The sequence below is a fragment of the Neomonachus schauinslandi genome, chromosome 5 (genome assembly GCF_002201575.2).
Source record: "Neomonachus schauinslandi chromosome 5, ASM220157v2, whole genome shotgun sequence".
NCBI lineage: Eukaryota > Metazoa > Chordata > Mammalia > Carnivora > Phocidae > Neomonachus > Neomonachus schauinslandi.
The window spans coordinates 66,362,753-66,388,557 of NC_058407.1; the positions used below are offsets into that span (position 1 = coordinate 66,362,753).

General features: G+C 40.4%; 1 protein-coding gene across 1 annotated transcript in view; it reads left to right on the top strand.

The window, feature by feature from the left end:
* Window positions 1-25,805, top strand: part of SLC38A1 (solute carrier family 38 member 1) — a 63,370-nt gene that overhangs the window by 30,373 nt on the left and 7,192 nt on the right. Inside the window, exons 5-12 of the mRNA XM_021704831.1 lie at window positions 17,384-17,457; window positions 18,884-18,976; window positions 19,291-19,372; window positions 20,367-20,449; window positions 21,889-21,947; window positions 22,070-22,186; window positions 23,429-23,508; window positions 25,078-25,178. Coding sequence (XP_021560506.1) covers window positions 17,384-17,457; window positions 18,884-18,976; window positions 19,291-19,372; window positions 20,367-20,449; window positions 21,889-21,947; window positions 22,070-22,186; window positions 23,429-23,508; window positions 25,078-25,178 — 689 coding nt within the window. The remainder of the gene's footprint in view (window positions 1-17,383; window positions 17,458-18,883; window positions 18,977-19,290; window positions 19,373-20,366; window positions 20,450-21,888; window positions 21,948-22,069; window positions 22,187-23,428; window positions 23,509-25,077; window positions 25,179-25,805) is intronic.

Consider the following 25,805-nt stretch of genomic DNA (forward strand, 5'->3'; position numbering starts at 1 on the left):
CATAGTCTTCAGTTTGGGGACATTTTCTTACACATTATTGTGTCAATGAATTCCTTCCTCCTCTTTCCCTTTTCTCTGTTTCTGGAACTGCTCCCCAGATTCTGGACTTTCTGGACTTGTCCTCTCAGTTTTATTTTTTATTTTCATTTCTTCAATTTTTCACTGTAGTTTCTGGGATATGTCCTCAATTTTCCCCAGCTCTTTACTGAATGCTTTATTTCTGTTATTATTTTTTTTTATTTATAGGAGCTTTTAAAAATTCTTGGAATGTTCCTTTCTTATATCATTTTGTTTTATGATTTCAGTGTTTTTTCTAAGGATTCTAGTGATAGTTTTGGAAAATTTCAAGCATAAAGGGGGAAGAAGAGTATAAAAGATTCCCATGTTCCCTTCATCCCATGGCCTTACTTTAATCATCCCCCTCATCTGTATTGTCTCAAAGCAAAGCCCAGCTCTAATATCATTCATCCATAAATATTTCAGTGTATTTCTCATTAAAATAAAGATTGTTTTTAATAATTATTTAATAAGGATTTAATATTTAATAATTATTTAATAAGGATTATTAATACATAACCATATTATGTCACACCTAAAAAATTATCAGCAGTTCCTTAATATCATCAAATATCCAAACAAAATTTGAATTGTCTATTTATCTCCTTTGACAAAACAACAACTGGGTTTTCCAAATCAGTACTCAAATAAGGTCCATATAGTGCAATTGGCTATGTGTTTTAATCTCTTTTAAGCTGTAGGTTCCCTGTTTCTCTCTCGTCTTTTTTCCTATACAATATATGTGTTGAAGAAACTGAGCCATTTGTCCCATAGAGTTTACCACAGTCTGAATTCTGCTGACTCTATCCCTCTGGCGCAAGTTGATTTTTTGTTTGTTTGTTTGCTTTGGACCCCATCTTTCATTTTAGAATCTTTCCTCAGATGTCAGGTGGTCCTTCTTTGTCTGTTATATTCAAAAGTAAGGGATGGTAAAAACAAGTGTAATTTACACCCACTACACGTGAGTAGGGCTTGTTGGCGATAGCTTCACATAAGGTGTTGTCACCAGCCCTTTACTTGGGGAACCAGCAGTGTCACTCTTTGGCTGTTGGGATCACCCAGCATCTTCCAGTCGCCTGCCTGGAGGGTCTGAGCATTGCCACCATATTTCTGGGAACCAAGTTGGGGGCAAGGTTTGGGGTGGATATCTCAGTTGCATGTGTTTACCCAATCCCAGTTTTCCTGACAAGTACCCACTCCCCTGACAATTTGTGCTGGGTCCCTCACCCAGAGACCTGTATTTTATACTTGACAGAGAATGTGTCTTCAGATATATATCTTTTGCCAGATGGGGAGGAGCAACCACTCAGCTTTACGGAATAGGTGCCTGGTCTGGGAATCTAGCTATTCCTTGAAGATCCTCTTTATTTTAGCTCATCCCTCCCATTGTTTGCTCCTTCCAGTAATGCCACTGGGGCCTTTTGGGAATTCTGTGGTGAAAATTGGATTGGTCTTGTTTTTCTCCACTGCCAGTTTAAGGTTCAGCTTTGTCTACTTTCCAGTTCTGAAATTTTGTGCTTATTATCTCCTCTCATGTTCTTAGGAGGGAGCAGGAGTAAGTTTATATATTCAATCTACCATTTCTAGAATTCAGTTGATTTTTAATTATAGTGATTCAGGGATAATTGATCTCTTGTCTCATGACTCTTCAGTTTCTGACTGAAGCAAAGAATTGGATAAACTTGACTCTTACAGTTGCAGGACGACTTCCCTGCATAAAACTCTTATAAATCGTTTGGTTATTTGCAAGATGTATGAATAGCAAGCGCCACACACCAAATCATCAGGTGAAAGCTCGAGAAGGTAGCTGTATAAAGACCCAAACTTACAAGCTTTTCACAAAATGTAGAACTCTCCTACCTTAGACCAAGGACTCACTCTGTGTGTTGTAAAACCAGCTGCTCCTACAGCTGCTCCAAGCCAAGAAGCAGTTGGCAGGATCAAGGTATTTCATCTGGTACAGGGCCCTGTTCCAGACTCATATTAGCCAACACGGAAAAAGAGTCCAAGCCTGTCCAGGCTTCTTTAGAAAAGCAGCTGGGAAGGCTCCTCTGAGTCTCCCCGAGGCTGGGTGCAGAGCTCTTCACTGGGGTCATCTGAAAACTTGTGGGAGTGATTTCTTTTTCTTGGATGAATTTGGGGCTCATTTTTTTTTTTGACCTAACCATAATGGCTGTCATCCCTGTTTAACACACCTCTGATTCAGTTGGATTCAGTGAACTCTGCCCCATTGGAAGAATGCAGTTAGGTTTTGGGTTTCCCTGAATTCTGAAGCCCTGTAATTCCACCCAAGGAACGGGAAGTATGGGAATGGGGAATCTCCACTTACAGTTGTTCTGACAGTATCTGTTCTCTGTTGGAAACAAAATGGGGCTGTACCCTGAGGCAGCAGTTCGGGGATACGCTGAGGCACGAGTATCTCAGGGTAAAATGCACACATTGAAATGAGTTTTCCTAAAATTGGGGATCCAAGGAAAAGGCAGTGGGTGCTGAAAACTTCTCCACTGTAACTCCCTGTTCTATCACTGATTTTTTTTTTTTTTTTTACATAGCTCCCCTGTAACTCCATCATGGCCAAAGTGGGATCAAAAGTAAATATTGGCAGGGTGCCTGGGTGGCTCAGTGGGTTAAGCGGCTAACTCCTGATTGCGGCTTAGGTCACGATCTCAGGGTCATGAGATTGAACGCCGAATAGGGCTCTGTGCTGGGCGTGGAGCCTGCTTAAGGTTCTCTGTCCCCTTCTCCCTCTCCCCCCGCCCCAAGAAAAGAAAAGAAAAGGAAAACAAAGTAAATATGGGCATGGAAGAATGGTGAGGTTTGTTTTGTTTTTTATTTCACCTTACCATCTCCCCCACCCAGCCCAAAACAGGAAAGTTACATTTCTAAATGTATCTATTAAAAGCATACATTTTATAGAAAATGAATGTCTTGAGAATGTATCACTTCCTCATAGTAGTAGGTAAATGAGAGGTTTATTAAACTATACAGAATCTGATAAAGCAATAAATGCTTTATATTTTTCCATAACTTCTTGGCAAGTATTATCGTTTATTATTTTAATAATGTAGCCCCTTAAGTGTAAAACTGTGAAAAAGGAGACTATAATTGATGATACTTCTGAGACCTCAAAAGATATGATCATTTAGGGGTGCCTGGGTGGCTCAGTCGTTAAGCGTCTGCCTTCGGCTCAGGTCATGATCCCAGGGTCCTGGGATCGAGCCCCGCATCAGGCTCTCTGCTCAGCCGGGAGCCTGCTTCTCCCTCTCCCACTCCCCCTGCTTGTGTTTCCTCTCTAGCTGTCTCTCTCTCTCTCTCTGTCAAATAAATAAAATAAAATCTTAAAAAAAAAAAGATATGATCATTTATTGTAAACACTGAGTTTATAAACCGTCTGTTTGAAATGATAATTGTGAAACAACATAACAATCTATATAGACAATAGTTTAAATTTTATTTTGGTTGATTACAATTCCAGAGTCTCATTTTTTGAGTCTCATTTGCCATTTTCATGTCACTCAGTTGTGAGGATAAAAAGATAATATAGCTAAAGACACACTTTGAAAAGTGGCACACAAGTAGACATTTATTCATTAGTGCCAGCCCCATGGGACTGCTATGAGTGTGTGTGTGTGTGTGTGCACACGTGTGTGTGTGTGACAGAGAGAGAAGGGAGTATGTGTGTGAGAGAGAGAGAATGTGTGAGAGTGTGTGTGCGTGAGAGAGTAAGTGTGTGTGTGTGTCTGAGAGAGAGAGAGAGAGAGATGAAGGGAGTACCAGTAGTTCCTGGTATGTAGCAGCACTATATAGGACGTGTTTGTGGAAGTATTAGTTAGGTGGTCACTAAATAATGGTTAACATTTATTGAATAGTAATTATATATGCCTTATTATGTCGTTTAATCTCCATCAACTATGAAGTAAGTATTAGTTCCTTTTTACAGATGAAGTAACGGAGGCTTAATAACAACTTAGCAAGTTGGGGAGCCAGGGTTCTGTCCAGGCTTTTCTGACTCTAGAACCAGTGTGATCTAAAACGCGATACTGCCTTTTAGTGATGCCTTCGTCAGAAACCAAATTTGCATTATTAATGTACATCATCAGAGAAATTTTATTCTTATCAATAGATACTTGCAAGTTAATATTTTAGCTTTAAAAATCACCTTGTATAATCATTCATATTCCTGGACTATTTTACTACTATTTCACCAAGAACCTTCACCCTTATTGTAATGGAAATAGTTTTGCAATATTGCGTGCACCAAATTGTAGATCGGGGGTGGTCAGGTTCCTGGTAATAGCCAATAAAATACATGCCTATAGTATATCATAAACCTGACATACCGTCTGAACGGCTTCGTGTGTCCCACATCTACACCCGACGTGGCCTCATGTGCTATCTGAGACTCCCCGCTGTCTTCGTGAGCCCTTGAATTTAATTCCTTCCAAAGATTTAACTAAATGTCGTTGTTAAGAATTAAAAACCCAGTACTGACAAAGTCAGATAATACCAAGTCTGTTGTTAGAGAATTGGTTCAATAATCATAGTAGTTCCATAAAACAGAATATTAGACAACTATATAAAAGGGTAAACTGGATTATGTGTACTGGTATGAGAAAAATGTCCTAAGAATATTATTGTGTGAAAAAACCTGACTGTTAGATGGAAGTGAGCAAGGAAGGAGATTGTGTGTGTATATGCACACACCCCACAGACTATTCGGGAGGGTGCACAAATAAGCTGTTGACAGTGGTTACTTCTGGAGAGTGCCTCAGGGGCTGGGGGGACGTGGGAGTGCAAAGTTTACACTCTGTATTATCTTTCTACCATGTGTTTTTAGGGAAAGAAACTAATGGAAAAACCCTGTTTTTTAGGGAACTTAAAACCAATGACATAAGACTTTTTTCCCCCTCTTACCTACAGAAGACTTTCGGAAAAACAGATTTTCGGTATTGATATTTAAGACCCTAAGAGCGGGGCGCCTGGGTGGCTCAGTTGGTTAAGCGACTGCCTTCGGCTCAGGTCATGATCCTGGAGTCCCGGGATCGAGTCCCGCATCAGGCTCCCTGCTCAGCAGGGAGTCTGCTTCTCCCTCTGACCCTCCTCCCTCTCATGCTCTCTGTCTCTCATTCTCTCTGTCTCAAATAAATAAATAAAATCTTTACCAAAAAAAAAAAAAAGACCCTAAGAGCGAGAATAAGCATTGATGCTGTGTTACCTATTCCAAACTCTATTTTCAACCCCATCTGCCTTCAGAGAGCCTCCACCTCAGCCACACCAACCTCCTTCTTTTCTGTAAAGGCCACCTGCACCGTCCTTGTCACCCTGGTCTTTCCCCCTCTTTATTCCCCTCCTTATTCCCACGCACCTCTGTGCTTCTGAATCCTGACAGGCCTGTGAGGCCCAGTCAGATGCCACCTCCAGAACTGTTTCCCTGATCCTCCTCTACCTTCCCGATTGAACTCTGAGCCCTAAAAGGGCAGGATTAATATCTAATTCTTCCTTGTTCAAATCATCCCCCCCCCCCCCCCACCCCCCGCCGGCCCCAACAAGATCTAGAACAGTTGCTTGCATATACGTGATTCTCAATAAAATTTCATTGACATGAAGAATGAATACCTAAGAATTAGATTTTGCAAAACCAAAACAAGGCTTTAGGGCAAAACAATGGCTCTCATAATTGGTGCAAACTTATGGGAGGGCAAATGACAACTGAAAGGTTTAGCTCACCCTCAAATTTTCAGTGGGCTGTGGAGATGTAATGATAATAACAAGGTTAGCACAGCACTCACCGCAAGTGGTTACTTGGTTACTTTCCTGGGAATGCCTCCTTCATTTCAACATTCTAAATAGTTCAGAGCCTGTTAAATCCTGTAAGAGGTTAGTATTACATTGCTAAAAGAGCATTTGTTGTTAAATTGCTATTTGCAAAAAGGAATGTAATTGTCATTTTCAGTTTACAGCAGTTACCTCCACTTTGTGGTAAATCGTTTGCTTCAATTGTAGGTGAATTCTGTCTCTCTTTTTCTGAATATTTATGTAACTCTGTGAACCACTAAAAAGATGCAACATTGTATTACCTATAATTACAGTGTTTACAAACAAACCAGTAAATAGTCATGCCAGTAAGGGTCAATCTATAATATAAAGATCTCTGTAAACCAAGATCAGACTAGCAGGGGCCTTCTCTCTTTAAATTCAGTGTTTTACAGTTGAGCCTACATAAGGGGGAGACAGAAATGGAATTAGAACCATAGGTCCATCAACACATTGCCCTAAGTCCTGTTCTTATCTTGTAGGTATTTGATCATTATTAGCCCATCACAAAAAATGGGCTTCTCATGATATCAGGAGGTTTGTATTCTTAAGTAACTGCCTTAGCATAGCTCTGAAGTCTGACATCTTTTTCAGCAAATTCTACTAAATTGGAGTGAGATTGCAGTGTACCTTCACAAATATGTACTCTGCATGTTCCTGAACTTCATTACTTCATATTCCAGAAAGTTTGAATCACCCCCACCAAGATGATAATTTTGCTCTTAGCAGTAACAGAAATGGTCTGTGTGATATTTATCAAGTTATTCCTCATAAATGTTAAGTTGTCTTTCTCTGTGCACTCCTAAGCAGGCAGTTCTTTGCCTCCTGAGGAAAGACCAAACTGGATCTTCTGATCTTAAAAACCGGGTGATTAAAGAGGAAGTCAAGAGGGAAGCTCTACTCTTCCGGTGATCCTGGGAGGAGGTCCATGAGTGTAGTCACATTCATCTTCCCTCTTGTCAATCAGTTACTTGTTTTTAAAATTCTTTGAGTTATAGTCACTGTTCCTTAGAAATGATCTGAAGAGAAAATTGTTGTCCTTCAGCTGGCAGCAAAAATCACTGGCATCAGAGTCTCTTGTTTGGGAATAATAATCCTGGAAGAGGAGAAATGGCACATTCAGGCTTGCCAACATTTGAGATACATGTAAAAAGGACAGTGGCAGTGCCATTGAACTCTATTGAAATTAACTGGATTAAGAAGTTTTTCAGAAATAGGGCAATAGGAAAGTGGTTAGTGTTGTGCTAAAAACGAGGGCTTATTTTGTAAACGAAGAGGGTTGGCAAGTGTAGGAGATGAGTCCCACCCATTGTTTTTAAAAGTTGAGCAGTTATGCTTAGTTGGTGAGTCATCTAAGATGTGTCTGATAAGGGGTTCCAAGAAGGCAATTCTCGCGGCCCGGGAGAGGTGTGCGGATGTGTGCACTGCGCGCATGCGCGAGAGCGTGTACTGGGAGTTGGCGCAGTCCTATCTAGACTGAGTTGAATCCAGTGCGGGTGCTGCGGTGCGACCCAAGGACAAGGGCATGGCCTCCATTTTGGAGCACTGTGTTTTTCTTAGCCTGCAAGAGGCAACTTAACTCTACTGCCTAAGGCTTTACCAGTATTAATACCTCCATGATGCATGAATGCCTTTTTGTTCACTTTACTGAGTTGCAGTAGGCCAGGTGTGTCTCAGCACAGCAGGTCAGTATAGTCCAGAAATTTGGATTTTCAAGGCTAGCTTGAACTTTTATTACTCACAGAGTGGTAGTTGGTTTAGTAGAGTGGAAAACTGCCCCTTTGTGAGCCAGGTAGTTTTGCTTTGTTCTATGGCCGCAAGCTTCACTTTACATTGGGTCCATGGTATCAGTGATCTACAACTACATCAGGGGTTCAAAAACTACAGCGTACTGACCAAAACCACCTGTAGCCTCTTTTCGTATGGCTTGCCAGCTGAGAGTAGCTTTTATTTTTTTAGAGAGAAAAAAAGATGTTATAAAGTATACATGTTCCATGGGATCTATACAACCCTATTTATCATCCCTATTTTATATGTAAAGAAGCTAAGATTCACAGAGGCTAAGGCACTTGCTAGGATGACACTGGGATTGGTGGTGGGATGAGGGGAAGGAGGGCAACAAGCCCATGGTATAGTCCTCTTAACTCTTCCATCTCTCCTTCAATGTGCGTTGTTACCATGGAAACAGAGTGGGAAAGTATGAACGAAGCCCCAGCTCCATCATTCCTGCTGGAGTGGAAGTCCAAAATACCCACTGAGAACAGCACACTCCTTTACTTAATGATTCCGTGGAATTTTTCTGTCACTCAGGAGTTACATCTTAAGAGTATGATAAAGGGGGCTCATTTTCAAAGGTAAGGATCTAGGTTTGAGAGAAAAGGAAGCCAGTTATTCTTGTGGAGTGGAAGAAGAGGAAGAAGGGCACGTCAAGAGTTATAAATGGAGTGCCCGCAAAACCCACAGCCCTCTACCAACGACTATAGGCAAAAACAGGAAGTGGTGATGGCACATGGCTTTCTTTCTTACCAGTACGACTTCCTCTTTTAAAGTCAAACCTCCTCCTAACTTTTTAACCTCACAAAGCATCAACTAAGTTGATAAAATTCTAGTTCTGTCTGCATACCTCTTTTAAGTACTTCTTTCTCTTTAGGATCATATTAGATCTTATTTGATTTGGTCGTCAGTGAGGCATATTTCTTTCATTAGACAACACAAAATACCTAACCAGCAACGAGGCTAGTTTAAGAGCAGCTTTGCACCAAAAAAATGTAGATTTACCTACAAGGAAAGAAATGGAAGGAATTGTACAAATAATTGATCCCTGCCCGTTCCCAGCTCAGCATTTAAAAACCATCCCTTTCACTCTCTAATGTGTAAATATTACAAATAACTGCATGCTACCAGATCCTGGTGTGCTGGTTCTCTGACCCTCAGAATGTTGAAATTTTGTCACAATCTAGTGACTAGGAAGTGCACTTTGGGACTGAATAATTACATGTTTCTGCTCCTTTCTTTAAATATCTTGTAAGTTCCTTAAATGAAATAGGGACTATATTAATGACCTTGGAGTTTAAACAAATGCAACTCTTCACCCCCCCTCCCCAAAGGGAAGAATTGGAATAATACTACTATCATTTGAAAGGTTCTTTACATTTTTCATTTTAATACTATTATTGTAAAAGTAAGAAAATCATTAAAGACCATTTGAAAATGCATAAAATAAATTAAGTATAAAGAAATCACCCAAAATCTCACTGTTAACAGCAGGTTGTGTTAGCCTTGTGATGTATTTCATTCTAAGTTGTTTGTCTCCTGCTTACACTGTCATTCCTCTGTGGATATTTGACTTTGGCAGACAATATAGCATGGGTGGGTAAGGACTTTGGAGTCAAACTATGAGGGTTTGAGGGCTCTAATACTAGCTCTGTGACCTTAGACAAACTACTTAACCTCTCTGAACTTCAATTTCTTTATGTAAAATGGTAATAGTAAATACTCATAAGTGAAATATTTTAAAGTGCTTAGTGTGGGCCTGACGTATTGAAAATACCCTAAATTTATTGGTAGTAATGATCAATTGTTTTATTAATTATATTGAATCCCTATTGAAGTAAAGTTGTATGTAAAAGATAATTTTGAATTTTCCAAGATATTGAAAATTTTCACCTGGATTAGGGACTCAGAACACCTGGTCTCCTCACTTTCAGGCATGTCTCCTCCCATTTGGGCTCTCATTAAATAGACAATTCTTCCTCCGTGTCGCCTTTTTTTTTTTCCACTTAAGCTTTCCACTAGCATGGCTTTCCTGGGCCAGGAACCATGCAGCACCACCCTGCCTCTGCAGTTACCCTCCAGAGGGTCTACTTCTGACCACAACCCCCTCCACTTCCAGGCTCCTCCTTCGGGTACTCCCACTGTGCCTGTCCTCCAGTATCATGGAGAACCTTTGTCTCTGAGAACCTCAGGGAGAAGCACACTTCCTTCCCTGTCCAGCTCAGGTGTCACGGCCTTTCACTTGAAAGCCCCTCTCTTTCCCACACTCTAAAATTCCCTTCTCCACCAGCTGTCTGTCACAATAGCTGGAAACCCCCGAATCTGAGCTCCTTAACCACGCAGATGGGTAACTCATTCAACATCCTTGCTTGGGTTCTCCATCTGCCCAGCCCTCCCTTCATCCCCAGCTAATGCTCTGCTCTCTGCAGCAGTGTTTTTAGATCCTTACTCACTTCATCTAGATATGTCCCTTGGGAAGAGTTGGCAGGGAGGGTATGGAAGGGCAGAGAGAGTTAGTAGAGATAAGAGATGAATAAAAAAAGTAGAGGGGAGAAGACAGGAAGGTGGAGACAGTTTGGAAAGGTAGGAGAAAGTGAAGGGGTAGAAGAAAGTCAAAGAGAGGCCAGTAACAGGGGAAGGACTGGAGAAAGATGGTTGGCCAGAAAACAGTGTGTTTCCTACAGTTTGTCCAATTGGCTTGTACTGGAATTTTAGATTTTCTTGTAAATATTCTGCATCAACCAGATTGTGTGTCTCTGAGTTTTGGAGGGAGGGGCTGTGGATTGGTGGGAAGTGATGGTAGATAAAAGACTAGTGAAAAAGACTACTTTTCCTCCGGTGCAGGGAGGTTTTATATCGACTCTTCTAATCATGAGGACGGTAAAAGTTTTATACTTTTAACTGGGTTTAGAAGAGGAAGATTTATATAGCGTGGTGAGCCTCAGATCCCTTTTGGCAGGAAAGAGACGTGGCTGGGGTGGGGAAAGGGGTGTGGCATTGAAAATAATTTTATTTACTTATTTGAGAGAGAGTGCAAGTGAGCATGAGTTGGGAGAGGGGCAGACGGAGAGAGGGAGAAGCAGACTCCCCGCCGAGCAGGGAGCCCGACGCGGGGCTCGATCCCAGGACCCCGGGATCATGACCTGAACTGAAGGCAGACGCTTCACTGGCTGAGCCACCCAGGTGCCCCTAATTTTAAAATATATATGTGGCGAAACAAATAATGCCCTAAGACCCTGAGCAAGTCGACCAAAGAAAGTAGGCCAGACCTCACATTGATGCTGAGAGCCAGTCAGCGTCCCAGAGGGCTGATAACGATTTAGCTGTAAATGCTTCCCCTTCACTGCAGTCTCCCTGGATGGCTGTGGGGTCTGTGTCACAGGCAGTTGCACGTGATGGCGGCATGGCACCCCAGCTGCAGACAGTGTGGCAGGCCACGTGGCACCAGTTCAACAGTCGTGAGAAACAGGAGCACCGAGACCTGCTTGCTAACGGGGCCAGAGCTGCAGCTTTAAATCCTTGCTACTGCAAGTGTGGCTCATGGACTAGCAGCATCCACGACACCTGGGAGCTTGTGAGAAGTACAGAACCTCAGGTCCCACCCCACATCTACTGAACTAGAATCTTCAATGTAACAAGGCCCTAAGGAGATTCGTATATACCATTGAAGTTTGAGGATAGCTGCTTTAAACTTCGGCAAGGGAGAGGACAGGGGGAGTCATGCAGGGAAGATTGGGAAGGGTTCTCTTATTTTTTAAGAGGAATGGGTCCTGGAGGAGTTGAAAGCACTCAGGTGCATGGCAGCCCCAAACACCCCCATCTGAACACCCCCGTGGAGGCTGTTTCTGGATCCAGAGTGGTGACTGCTGCTTCATCTCCCTCTCTCAAGGGCTCTGAGGCTGGGTGGGGAGTATGTCATATGATTTCTTGTTGTTTAGCTAGGCTTTTCTTTTTCTTTTTTATTTATTTATTTTTAAAGATTTTATTTATTTGACAGAGAGAGACACAGCGAGAGAGGGAACACAAGCAGGGGGAGTGGGAGAGGGAGAAGCAGGCTTCCCGCTGAGCAGGGAGCCCAATGTGGGGCTCGATCCCAGGACCCTGCGATCATGATCCGAGCTGAAAGCAGACGCTTAACTGACTGAGCCACCCAGGAGCCCCTTAGCTAGGCTTTTAAAAGATAGTCTCATCATCCTTGAAGTGATGTGGGGTTGGTCTTTTTTTTTTTTTTTAAGGTATAATTTATATACAATAAAATTCTCCAATTTAAAGGATAGGATTTGTAAGTTTACCCAAATATAGTTATGAAGTCACCACCACAGTCATGGCGTATACATTTCAATGGCACCTGGGTGGCTCAGTCAGTTAAACAACCGACTCTGGATCTCAGCTCAGGTCTTAATCTCAGGGTCATGAGTTCAAGCCCCGCATAGGGCACCACACTGGGCATTGGAGCCTACTTAAAAAAAAAAAACAAAAAACGAACATTTCAATTGCCTTAAATATTTGGTTCTATTGTCACCATTTTCTATTTGATTAGCATATAGTACTTGAAGAAATGGAATTTATTATAATGTTATCCAAGTAATCTTTGGGTAAGTTAGGGTAGAACAAAGAATTACAGTTTTATCAATGTGATTCAAAACAGTAACAAATAAATGTTTTTAAAATAGATGTTTAGATATTATTGTTTAAGGTAGGAGCCAAAATTTTCTTGTACCAAATACAGTAAATATACCTAGGATCCCTGTCAAAAATATTTAAGAAATCATGGAAAGCAGGAGTATCGCCAGAGGACTAGAAATGGGCAGATTTCATCCCAACTTTCAGAAGTGATAAAAAGTAGATCTCAAGCATAATTCAAGAGCAAATTATTAGATAGCTTTTATGTGCAAATACTGTAGAAAATATTGCTCCATAGAGGTCAATAGGGTTTTCCTAAATAGTTGTGCTAAACTAACTTCATCTTTTGAGATAATAGTGAACTAGTAGGTCACAGGATTGTCTTAGGAAGAATGTATCTTGATTTTAGCAAGATGTTTGGCATAATCCCATATGACTTACAAATGAGATGCTAATCTGTAAGTTCACTTATTCTTAGCTAAGAGTCTGTTTGGTATTGTATGTAAGTTGGCAAATAGGATGGGCTACAACTCTGAATTAAACCGTCATGGCCTATCCTACAGTCTAGTAATGGAGGAAAATAATAAAGCAATGAAATAAAAACATTACTTTGGCTGCTAGGTGGAGGATGGATCAGAGAGGGCAAGAAATGAGAGACAGATACAGAGTACTACAGTTGCCCAGAAATGAGAGGTGTTGGTGGCTTGGATCAGAGTAGTGGCAGTGGAGATGGAAAAAAAAAAAAAAAAGGTATATGGATTTAGGAACTATTTTGGAGTGAGAAGTGATAGGACACTTGCCAATGATTAGATGTGAGGGATGAGAGAGTAGATAAAAGATCAAGGGTGACTTCCAGGTTTCTGGCTGGAGCAGTTGATGGGGCAGGGGGCCATTTTCTAGATTGGGGTCTTGTTCTATTCAAAGTTAGCACCAGTGACTTGAATGAAGGCAAATTCAAGATATGAAGCTTGATGAGATAGTTGATACATAAGTAAAAAAGATCAACAATTTTAAAAGATATCACAAGACAGGAAAGACAAAATATAATGCAAAAGTGCAGAATCCTTTAAAAAAAAAGTATACACAGGATAGAACCAGGAAGAGTAGCCTAATATGAGTTTCCAACAGAAGCTCAATAAGAAAAGTGTGGCTTGGTTGCCGTAAAAATGAACATGAAAATAGGTTGCCTTCAAGGAAGCATGATGTCCAGCTCAACTTAATAATCTTAACGTGCTTTGCGCTATATGGACCAAAACTGATGTGACGGCGTTGTGCTTTTCTTTGGCATACAGCCATGACAAAGGATGGTTGAGGAACTGGACCATGACTGAGATGTAAAGAGCCTGAACTTCCCCATCACAGGATGAAAGCTGGAAGAATTGGAGAGGTGTAGGTCAAAGGGCACAATCTGAAAATGAGCGCCATCAGATGGACTGTTTGGTGGAAGAGGGTTTCGATTTCAAGTAGATTCAAGTAGGTCCAAAGGGTGAAATGGCAGTGGTAGTTTCAGCTCAGCCTCAGTTCCTGTGCGTGGCACTTTCCAGAAACAGGATGGGATGGGTGGCGTATGTGTCCCCTGTGACACACCTTGCAGACCTGGATGCCTGTGTGTTGGATGCAGCAGAGAGGTTTCCTGTGCTGGGTGGGAAGCTGGACAGGGTGGTGTCTAAAGGTCCCTTCCTGATCCTGGAGTCTAGAATTGTTTCCTAACAGGCTCCTTCCCCATAGGGGACACAAACTCTCCGAGGATGTCCCCGCACCACCTCTTTCAAAGTGTTGCTGACAATGTGAGGGTTCTCAGAAGTTCCTGACCACATTCTTCACTAGATAACTCCCCTGCCGCTGCTTCCCCAGTGCCCATGTCCAGCTACAAGTTCTGGATCCCCTTCTCTTCAAGGCTGAACATAAGCCTGAAATACCAACACCTTGACAGCTCAGTTCCTATTGCTGACGTTTAGTTGCCACCCAAACGCCTTTTTCAAGTGGTTTTTGCCATAACCATATTAGAACTTGTCATCAATGATTAGAAGTGTGAAAGCGAACATGATGTCCGGATGAGATGAAAAAAGGAATCACTCATGTTCCTCTTAGCACAGGAATACCGGTGTATATTTCTCTTCTAGCAAACCACAATAATATGTACAAATATCTAATTGGACAAAGAGAGGTACAATCACGCTCAAGACAGGAGAAATGTTCAAATAAGTCATTACATTTCTCGCAAGTCATTCCTTCTGCTCTTTCTTCTTGATGTTATGTTTTTTTGTCTTTGACATCTCTGGATGCCCTTAAACTATTCTAGCATCATTTTAGCCAATTAGACAACTTAGAGTTTCTTGCTAAGAATCTAAACAAGGAGATGCACTTCTCTAACTTTTAATTCCATTAATACTTCTAGATATTTTTTATAGCCTAAAGCGGTCTTAAAATTTTACATGGTTTTGCCTCTTACAACCTGATAGAAAAAGGGTTTTGTTTTATGTTAGTTTTTGGTTTTCGAAGGGAAGCTCTATATTTTGGGAAGGATGAAGAAGACCGTCTTCAGAGGTGGGATGGTTAAAGGCAGAGACTGTCAGACTCTCACTCCAGGTCCTTTTGTCTGGGGTGCAATGTTATGTCTTTTAAACATGGGAGCAGGGGGGTCGTTTTCATCACAGTGGGAGGACCTCACTCTGCTGTTGGTAAGTGTGGAGGAGAAAATAGATGAACTCCCTGCTAATCTCTTCCCTGAAAAACACTTTTCCCCCCGGAAAGAGAAAAAGAGGTGATAGGAGTTTATGAAGAAATCCTTTACTTCTTGCCAAGGGCCACAGGTCAGCTGAGCATCACCTACAAAGACATTCAACCCAGTAGAATGTGTTGGGAGGCAACCATGTGCAAGAGCCATGTGGTCCCAGGGACTGCTAGCTGAGGGAATGGATGTTTCCTTATAATGTTTCTTTTGCTAATAAGTACCCAGATCTCCTAGGCTTAGGGCCTTTGGTTAATCATTAGGTAGACATGAGTAATTGTCCCTCCTGCTAGGCACATAGTTCCTGCAAGGTCATACTCTCTACTCATTAGCCTGGGGCCCCGTGGCAGGATCCCCTCTCCTCTCTAGGTCAGTCCCAGGGGGATAGACTCAACAGGGCACGTGGTCACTCCAGAGCAGCAGAAACTTGCATCTCTCCTATCCCCAACTGGAAGCCCATGCTAGTCCACATCACGCCCAAGTCCTCTATGGCTTGCCGCATGCACACGTAGGAGTTGCCCGTTCGTGTTCATTGTCCCTAAAAACATGAGTGAACTCTGAGCAAAATTTGAAGCTTGCTTCTTCAGAATAAATATTGTTTATCTCTTACAAGGTGAAAGAAAAATCATACCACAGTTGGGTCCTGTATCTTCCTCTCTGGCAGAGCATATCAAATCGTGTTCCATTACATATCTCAGAACTACTGGATGGGTGAATAACTGCCTGCTCTCAGTTTCTCCTGTCCCTCAGCCAGAATAGATAATAAGGGACTTACCTTCTTAATCACCCTCCCACTCAAGGATCTTAGCTAAGTCAATATATGTCTGAATGCACTTCCTTACCATCATATCTTCACCTAAATTCCCCTTTTTTTAAAAAAGATTTTATTTATTTATTTGACAGAGAGAGACACAGCGAGAGAGGGAACACAAGCAGGGGGAGTGGGAGAGGGAGAAGCAGGTTCTCTGCCGAGCAGGGAGCCCGATGCGGGGCTCGATCCCAGGACCCTGGTATCATGACCTGAGCCGAAGGCAGACGCTTAACGACTGAGCCACCCAGGCACCCCTAAAGTCCCCTTTTTATTAGCTGGTCAGTTTGGTCTTCACCCAGAGTGTTAGGTTTTCTGTTCTTTCTCTCAGTGTTTGTTTTTACCTCTGCTGACCTCTGTCCCTCTTTTATGTTTTGTGACCAATCTCTGGCATTCTGTCTGCTCTGCAGTTGATCATTGTGTACTCCCCCATTGCATATAGGAGAAGCAAAACGCCGTAAGACATGAGAGAGCCACGAAACTGTCTTTCTGCCTGGGGCAAGGGAAGTCACCTAAGGAGGTGACATCTGAGCTGGGCCCAAGGACAGTGGTTCAGTGGGTATGCGGGCTGGGGGATGAGGTTGGGAAGAGAGAGCCCACACAGAGAGAATTGCATGATGCACCAAGTACCTCTCAATGGCACTTGCTAGAAAAATCTTTGCCTTAATTACTCAAATGTGGAATCAACTGTACTAATATATTGTTCTAGGGATATATTTCCCTACATTAGGGAGTGCATGGTTTCATTTGGGGGACTGGAATTTTTTTTCTTTTTAGCAAATAGGTTTTATTTTCAATTACCAAGTCTGTTTTACCAAATGATTCAGAAATAATCTATGTAATCTCCCACATCATTTTAACTGTGCTTTTTCTTGAGGAGGGTTTGATAATGAGCCAGATGTACTAAAACAAAAACATGAGTTCATCATTCAAAAAAGTCTTTTCATTTTGCTTGTCAACATTTTCCCATCAGTTAAAAGAAGTGCTTAGTCTTTAAGAGGAACCAGGTGCAAAAAAAGTGAATTATCTCAGTGGTCCAGTATATAGATTCAAAAATAGCCATGGAGTAATTAGATGAAAAGAACCTTAGACTTCATTTAGCTTGTGTCTATGTTATAGGTGAGGAATCTAGGGATGGGAGAAATTGAGCAAGTTGTCTAAAGTTACATGGTCATCGACAAGCCTTTCCCTCAGCCCCTACCCCCTCCCCAGCCCTACACCTCTTTCACACTTTCTCACACGGATGTAACAGAAAGTACATCATAGACCATAAAAGCTTTCTTTCATAATACTGTCTGAAAGTCATTTCAACTGAAATGACCTCAGAGAGCTATTTAGGCTTTGAATTAATGTAGAGGGTTTGCACAGTTAGGGTTACTCAGATTCTAATGAGTAGCTCTTTATTTGGTAGAACATTTTTATTGAGGATTTTAAAGAGGGTGTGACCAATAGTTTCCAAAATTTGGATGCTACCAACAAACAGTGTTAACCATATAAATAAGCCTTTGTCCTTCTAAAATGTAAGGTCCAAGTATGTTCTTTTATAGTTATTACAAGACTTATTTTCTTTGCTTTAGGATACTTTTGACTTCTGTGACACTGCTATCTATATATTCAATAAACCTTCTTTTGATCTGTTCAAAGGAAACAGGTAAGCTGATAATATGTCTAATTTTGTTAAAGCCAGGGTGAATGATTTGCATGGTGATATTGTGAATGAGTGATATCCTCCCCATTCAGCAACTGATTATTGAACAGTACTTTGACCTACGTCCCTCAAAAACCTATGGTGGCATTTACCCAGAGAAATAGATACAGCACCATGGAAATTAAATTGTCTTGAACACTGAGAGAATAGTGTTGCCATTTAAAGAACACCCCCAATTATACCTATTTTTCTAGTTTAAGATGACTTCACTTGAAAGGCTTCAGTTTTTCCTTAGGTCTTTATAAATTCAGAACAAGGATCCCAAGTTTTGATATTATAGACTTCAAGATTTTAAAAGTAAATGGAGCTTTCATTCTCTTGTGTGTGTATTCCAAGGAGAAAATGTTACACCCGAGGCAATGTGGGAGCAAGGGTGCTGTGGAAAGGCTCTAAGTTCTGGGGAGTGTAATACCTGAAATGTTTGTTTTCTATTCCTGGGACAAATGGATTCTGTTTGTAATACTTTGACTTTTACTTTAGCTAAAACCACATTGGCCAACTATTACTGTACAGAGACGACTCCATTTAACTGGGACATTTTGTAATAGATCAAGGATCTACCATTGTCTTGTTTAAACACCAGTCTTATGAGAGATTAAACAAAGTTTTAATTATAGTCTGACCCATATTGCTTTCTGTGAACATTTTGAAAACGTGAACCGAACTGTCATAAAGAAATATAAACATGTTTTTTTAATGGATGGTTTAGCAGTTTAGTATTTATTGAGATGAGACAGTTGAACATGTTAGGATTTTGCTGTAGCCAAATTATTCTTTTGACAGATTTATCTATTGGTCTCTTTTCTGAGTTGCATATCTTTGAACTAAATTTTACAAATGATCAACGTTCTGGTGTTGACTATCATATGTTTGTTACTGTGTTTAGGACATATGAGGCATTCGTGGAATGTTATTAAAATAATCCCTTGTTAGCCTCATCAGTTCACATAATTAATTCAAAAGGAAACTTCCGTCCCAACTATAAGGATTTTTATTTTTAAATCAAATCTTTACTTTAATGATATGCACCAGATTGAGAAGGAGATCAGAGTAGGAATCTCCCCCCTCCTCCCCAAGTAGGAAGACTCTTCGAGATAGTTAAAAATAAGCCTTTTATGACCTAATAATTGAATTGTAAATGCTTTTGTAGCCAACCTGAAAAAGGAGAAATGGTGGTCATGTCTGACATTTTAAAATGTCACGAGGTTGCAACACCTTAACCCTTGCAAAGCCCAAAAGGCTACGTGTGTGATTTTGAGAAAGACAGAATAACTTGGGAAATAGTCCATAGAGTGAGGAAATATTGGCTTTCTTTAACTTTTAGATCCCTGTGTCATTTCTTGTGTTCTCAACTATGATTTTTAAATAGGCTGCATGGTTTATGAAAAGCTGGGAGAACAGGTCTTTGGCACCACAGGGAAGCTCGTAATCTTTGGAGCCACCTCTCTACAGAACACTGGAGGTAAAAAGAACACGCTTCTCTATACATAACTTTAAAGTATGTGAATATTATTATCTTTTCTAAATCTGGTGGTTGGGTGGCTGCATGAATTTTAACAAAATGGAAGCAGTATCGTTCTCCTTGCTAAAATGGCACATGGAAAGTAAGGCAGAAAGTAAGAGCAGTCACTCATTTAAAACCAAGTATACTGAGTAGCTAAAACTGTCTTTGTGTCTTATTGAAGGTCAGTCTAAGAACAGGCTGGTAGCCTTTTATATAGCTTGCAACATGAGCTTTAGTATCTTCTTTCTAAAAATGTTCTCATTTTCCTCTAGCAATGCTGAGCTACCTCTTCATAGTAAAAAATGAACTACCCTCCGCCATAAAGTTTCTCATGGGAAAGGAAGAGGCATTTTCGTAAGTTATAGACCATTTTTTTGTAAGATAACGAAAATATTTTTAGTGTAAATGTGGGCTAACCAAAGTTTTTTGTTTTATGAAAACTGGAGGCACCTGAGTTTTCCCTGGGTTGTTTTTTTCTTACTTTGTTGTTCCAACAAATTTCTCTGGGGCTGTTATATAAATGAAAGAAGCAGGGAAAGCCATTTGACTCTGAGCATTTAAAAGGTAGATTTATCTGTCAGGCTGCAAGCAGTAGATGCTGCATCTCCCAGAGAGCCTGAAATCTGTATCTAGATTCTACAAAACAGAATGGATACAGAGTATTTTTAACACAGACATATATTTAACACAGAAGTGGAACAGGCAAAAACATTAAGACCCTAGTCTCTTTCTTAAAGAAGGGAGCGAAATTTACATGAGCCGACTTCATTAAAGATAAGCTTGGAAAATGTGGGAGCTACACCTGAAACGTCCACTGTTTTCACTCCTTCTTGTTTAACAGTTCTTGTCAGTCTTAGTTTTTCTGTCTTCTTTCAAGGAAGAATCATAGGAGCCAGAGTTCCTCGTGTTCTGTCATCAGGACTCAAGGTCAAATACAAGAGGTTAGGGAGAAAGCGATGCCTACCTGTGCTGACTTGTTTTTCAATGGTATTAGCCAAGCAAAACAAAAAGGAACTTCTCCTTAAAGAATTGATAAGACATGTTGCTATCTGACAGAATGCAGTGTGTGCATTCAGCTTTGAAACCACGTAAATTATTCAGAGGAATGCCACATTTAGCTGATGGGGGAGGGAAAAAAAATCCCTTCTTCCATCACTTGGGGGAGAGACGATAGTAAATGGGGAGTGGTTGGGTTAAAGTGTTTGGATAAACCTGAATAACGATAGAAATTAATGGTAAAAATTAATAATGGTAAAAACTCATTAAAACATATTGTGAAATTTTACATTTGAGAAAAAGTGTGACTTTCTACGGAAATATGACCCAACCACTTAAATGCCTTTTTCAGAGCCTGGTATGTGGATGGCCGAGTTCTGGTGGTGGTAGTTACTTTTGGCATAATCCTCCCTCTGTGTCTCTTGAAGAACTTAGGTAAGGAAAGAGCTTGCTTTTATCGTAGTCTCTACAGTGCCCAAATGAGTCAGAAACCTAATAAAAATGAACAACTTTGCCCTCTCTACTTTCATTTGTAGGGTAAAGATTAAGTGAATGATAAATTACAAGTATTACTCAGGCTTGACTTTAATATAGCATAAAAACACTGGTCAGTATGTGACCTCCTAAGCAATCCCTCTACTGAGCTGTAGAGGGGGGCAGTGAGGTTCTGGGGCCAGCAACAGACACAGTGCCACATCCAATAGCACAATTTACAGGCTACTCTGAGAAAAGTACAGAAAATGGAATTCTCCTTATACAAGGTCTTAAGTATCCTGATTATTTAGAGAAGTAGATTTTCAAATCTATCAAAACAGAAGTTGCTTATATTTATCCCCTGAAGTGTTATGAATCACTCTTAAATTATCAGAGTCTAACCCAATCTCATTATTTGCTTCACTGAAGGGAAAGAGAGAAGTGAAAAGTCAAAGGCTGCAGATAATCACCAAGTCCTATCCACTTGGTTTTGACATTTTTTGTGTGTATGTTTATATTTGGAGACGAGTGTGTCTCATGTTATGGGAATTGTATACATTGAATAATGTGGCCAGACTGCTATCCAGTCCAAAACGCATCTCCTTTAATTCTGGGGTAATTCAAGGAAGACATTTAGGTTAAAGTTCTTACCCCAAATGATTGCTAACCATAGTGTTTTGTTTTGTATGAAAAATATCAAGTCTCTGTAGCTGTTATGTAAGATCTAGAAGTAGATCTTGAAAACGACTTAATTTTCTGGTTTCTAGGTCTGTGTTTCGGCTTCTCTGTATATATACATGTAGCTCTTTTCAGATTAAGGAGAGAAGGGCTCTTCTTCTCCAGGGATGAGAATAGTGCAACCTCCCAGAGACCACTTACTCTGCCTTTGTGGAAGTTACAGTGGTTGGGGGACTTCAAGGGGAGCAAGGTGAAGATCCCCAGATGCTCAATTTATTCCTAGAAATCACTTCATCTCCTCTCTGTATGCCCCTCACCTGGGACGAGAAGTATTACGTAGCTGATATTCAGTATGTATACAATAAGTCCATAATAAAGAACTATCGAGTAGATCAAAGAGTAAATGCATTTGGCCGTAAGACTCCATTCAGAGTAGATGGGGCGCCTGGGTGGCTCAGTCGTTAAGCATCTGCCTTCGGCTCAGGTCATGATCCCCGGGGTCCTGGGATCGAGCCCCGCATCGGGCTCCCTGCTCGGCGGGAAGCCTGCTTCTCCCTCTCCGACTGCCCCTGCTTGTGTTCCCTCTCTAGCTGTCTCTCTCTCTCTCTCTGTCAAATAAATAAATAAAATCTTAAAAAAAAAAAGTTAAAGAAATAATGCATTGAAAGAAACAAGGTGATACGTGAAATAATAACAATAAATTTTTTCAACTTTTCTTTTAGGGTATCTTGGCTATACTAGCGGATTTTCTTTGAGCTGTATGGTTTTTTTCCTAATAGTGGTAAGTGCTGATGAAAATGGTTGGTTTGGTTTTGCCATAGTACAATGCCATGCAGCAGTTATTCATTGTTTAGCTTTATTTGATAATGTCTATATTGTTTCTCCTATATTTCTTAATACCAGGTTATCTACAAAAAATTTCAAATTCCCTGCATTGTTCTGGAGCTAAATTCAACAATAAGTGCTAATTTAACAAACCCTGACATGTGTACACCAAAATATGTTACCTTCAATTCAAAGGTAAGTTTCCTTATATTTTAAATATAAAAAAGAGCATTTTACTAAGAGCATTATCGTTCTCATATTTGTTGTAATTAAACTGCTTTGAAAGTATTCGTTCTCAATAGAGCACCATACCACTGCTTCCCAAATTCCATAATTTGGAGACCTTTGAGAAATAGGCAAATATTACCTTTCTTGCTTCCTCTTATCCAGTTTACATAAAGGACAACCTTAAGCATTCTCTGTGAAAATCTCTTTCTGGATCATTGTCTCAGCTCCTCTCTTCCTTGTAGATCTTTAAAAACAGATTAATGCCATTGTTAGCCCACTGCTCTTCCCTGGTGGTGACAGAAAGGCATCCCTCAAGTTTCCCCAGCTCACACAGTTGAAATACAGATACACTAATTGACACTTAGCAAACTTTCATATAGTTGGGATGCTGCTAATGGCATGGAGAACAGTGGACTATGGAACCAATCACGCTTGGATTTAAATCCTTCCACAAGTTACCAAACCCCATGTGAAAAACACAGATTCTGTTCTGTCTCTCACAGGGTTTTTTTTAGAATGGGCCTGGTCCAGTGCTTGCACAGACTTAAAGCATGAGAAATGTTACTTTTCTTCCTTTTTTTTTTTTTTTGCATCAGAAGTTGTATTGAGTTTGAGAGTTTTAAAAAGTCTTATCTAAGAAAACTAAAGAGAGATCTCTCTCTCTCTCTCTCTCTCTCTCTCGCAACTCTAAGGACACAGCCAAAGTAGTGACTGAGGAAGTAGTTGTCTTTTTAGATGCCATCTTTTAAGTCTGATTTGATGCGCCCTATAGAGCAAAGAGCAGTGGAACAGAGATGGGAGAAGTCCTGGGCATGTCACCTAACCTGTTGGAGGGAGTCGGGAGAGCATCAGTGGTCTGTCTACTGCTCAGGGTTGTTGTAGAGACTCCGTGAAATAATGCAGGGAAAGTGCCCGGTGACTGGCCAGCGCCATGTAAATATGGGATGATGCTTTGCCTGAAGCAGTAAAATAGGATGTAGGTGAGGCGAACCTAAAACCCCTGTGTGCCAAGTGCCTCACGTCTCAAGCTAGATAAGCTCTCTTAGAAAGGCTGCTTCTATTTTTGGTATCAAAGCCCTCCTAATAACCGAATAATCCAGGGATTCTGAAGAGCTGTCAGAGAAAACGACAGTGCAGAAATACTGGAGCGGAATAATGTTTAGAGTAAAAAATGCCTCTTCTTAATGTTTATTTTTCTCTTTCAAATAGACCGTGTACGCTTTACCAACCATTGCGTTTGCTTTTGTCTGCCACCCGTCAGTCCTGCCAATTTACAGTGAGCTTAAAGAGTAAGAGATTTGCTTTTTTTTTACCTTAATCATTTTTTACATCCCCTCATTAGTACACAAGTACTGTATTAAAATAAATAGATTTGTATAATGAACCTCCATGGACTCATCAGCCGGCTTCAACATTTACTTTCGGCCATTCTTGAGCAAGTACTATATTAAAGGAAAAAAAGAACAAGAAAAATCAGAAATCTGCAGTATGTTTTGGCCGTAAATATATAAAGTGGCCAACTATGTGGACTTTTTTTGTTAAATTGGTTTTTTCGCATACTATATTACTTAGGAGAGTTCAAGTATTTGTGTTGCTTTATGTCACTTATGCTTATTTTGCAAGTGTATAATAATAATCAGATTCATGTATAAACTGCAGAATGCGTTGTGTCTGATTTGCCTCTTACTGGTTTAGAGGGAAAAGGCTGCGAAATCAGGCAGAAAGAAATTAATGTTAAGGCCACAAACTGGACAAGAGAATATTATTGTTCATTTTAAACTATTAAGATGGTTCTATGGATTTGTTTTTGATTGCTGTTTTAGAGAAAACTAAAGTCCTGCTTATAAATTTCCTCCTGGGTTCTCATTTTAGCCTACTGTTAAGCAGACTTTACAGATAAAAATAGTCTTCATGGCATAGTCTTAAGCTCAGAAAAGATATACAATATAGCTGTCTCTTTCCATTTTGAAAAATAAAATATCATTTAGCATTGATTCACTCATGACTCTTCCTCTTTCATATTAATTGATATATGGGTAAGTTTTAAAATATCTACATCTACCTATGTGTACATCAATCCTACCTTATGATCCTATACTTAGGACATTTATAAATATGTCTTTGACATCTTTTAAATGTAATAGTCCAGCTTTTAGTTTGTAATTTTCTGATGTGTGTACCTATCAATTTTTCCTGTTATGACACAAACAAATGTTATGACTATCGTGGTCTGTTATTGAGTACAAGTCTTATAGATGAATTATTTGGGCCATTAAAAAAACTTAAATGTTCACCCAAACTCCCAGACTAAACTTGACTTAAGAGATAGAGCCCTTCATCATCACAGTTGTGATCACTTGGGTACTTATTGCTCTGGAAACATAGACTTCCAGGTGCATCCCTGAAGCTACTCAGTGGGAAAAAAGGAACCTAAATAAGAGCTTTAGCAACAGAACACCTGAGGTCAAGTTCTAGCCTTGCCCCTGATCTCTGGGCTGGGAGATTTGAATTTATTCTGCCCTTTTCCCCGTACATGCTGAGTATGGAGATAATATCAAAACAAATATTAAAAAATATTCTCTGCCCTTCAGATGAGAACCTGATATTCTTTCAAAAGAATGGGGAAGGACATTTGAGGGATTGGTAGTTCCATGAATCTCTCTCTCACATACCCGTTTGATCTAAAAGAAGTTATTTTAAATTGCTGGGGGTAGGGGAGGTGGAAGGGGGGTAATCTCAGCTGGTCATATCTTCCCTAGCCTGATAGAAAGTTGTTAGTATTCTTCAGTGTTAACACCGGTACTTAAATTCAGTAACATGGTTTTTAATTTTTAAAATTCCCTTATCTTTGTTCCTAGTCGATCACAGAAAAAGATGCAGATGGTTTCCAATATCTCCTTTTTCGCCATGTTTGTTATGTACTTCTTGACTGCCATTTTTGGCTACTTGACATTCTATGGTAAGTGACTTCTGTTAGCACATAAATAGAGGTGTTTGTAAATAAATTAGTGAAAATCAGTATCCAAATAACTTTTAACATTTTAAAAGAGATTTATGTATTTATTTTAGAGACGGGGAGAGAGAGAGCGTGCGTGCGAGGTGGGAAAGGGCAAAGGCGGGGAGAGAATCCTGAAGCAGACTCCCTGCTCAGCCCAGAGCCCGGTGCATGCGGCTCAATCCCAGGACCCTGAGATCATGACCTGAGCTGAAATCAAGAGTCAGCTGCTTAACCGACTGAGCCACCCCAGCACCCCAATATCCAAATAACTTTTAACACGATAACCCAAAAAAAGCAACAAACCTACCCATTGATTTTGCTGGTCTTTTCATCTACATAAAGCCAATGGTGATGATTCCTTTACATATTTGTGCAGACAGCACAACAGAATAATTACTGAAACAAGATACTGTAATTTTTTTCTCCTAATACTGTCCTTAAAAGAAACAGCATTTTATAAGCATGCCACCTTTACTGAGGAAAGTTTAAAACTAGACCAGAGAAGGCTCTCCTAATTGCTGTTGCGAATTGAGTCAGATTCCATTAATAGAGAAGAGAGACAGAGACAGATGTTGAAAGTGAGAAAGA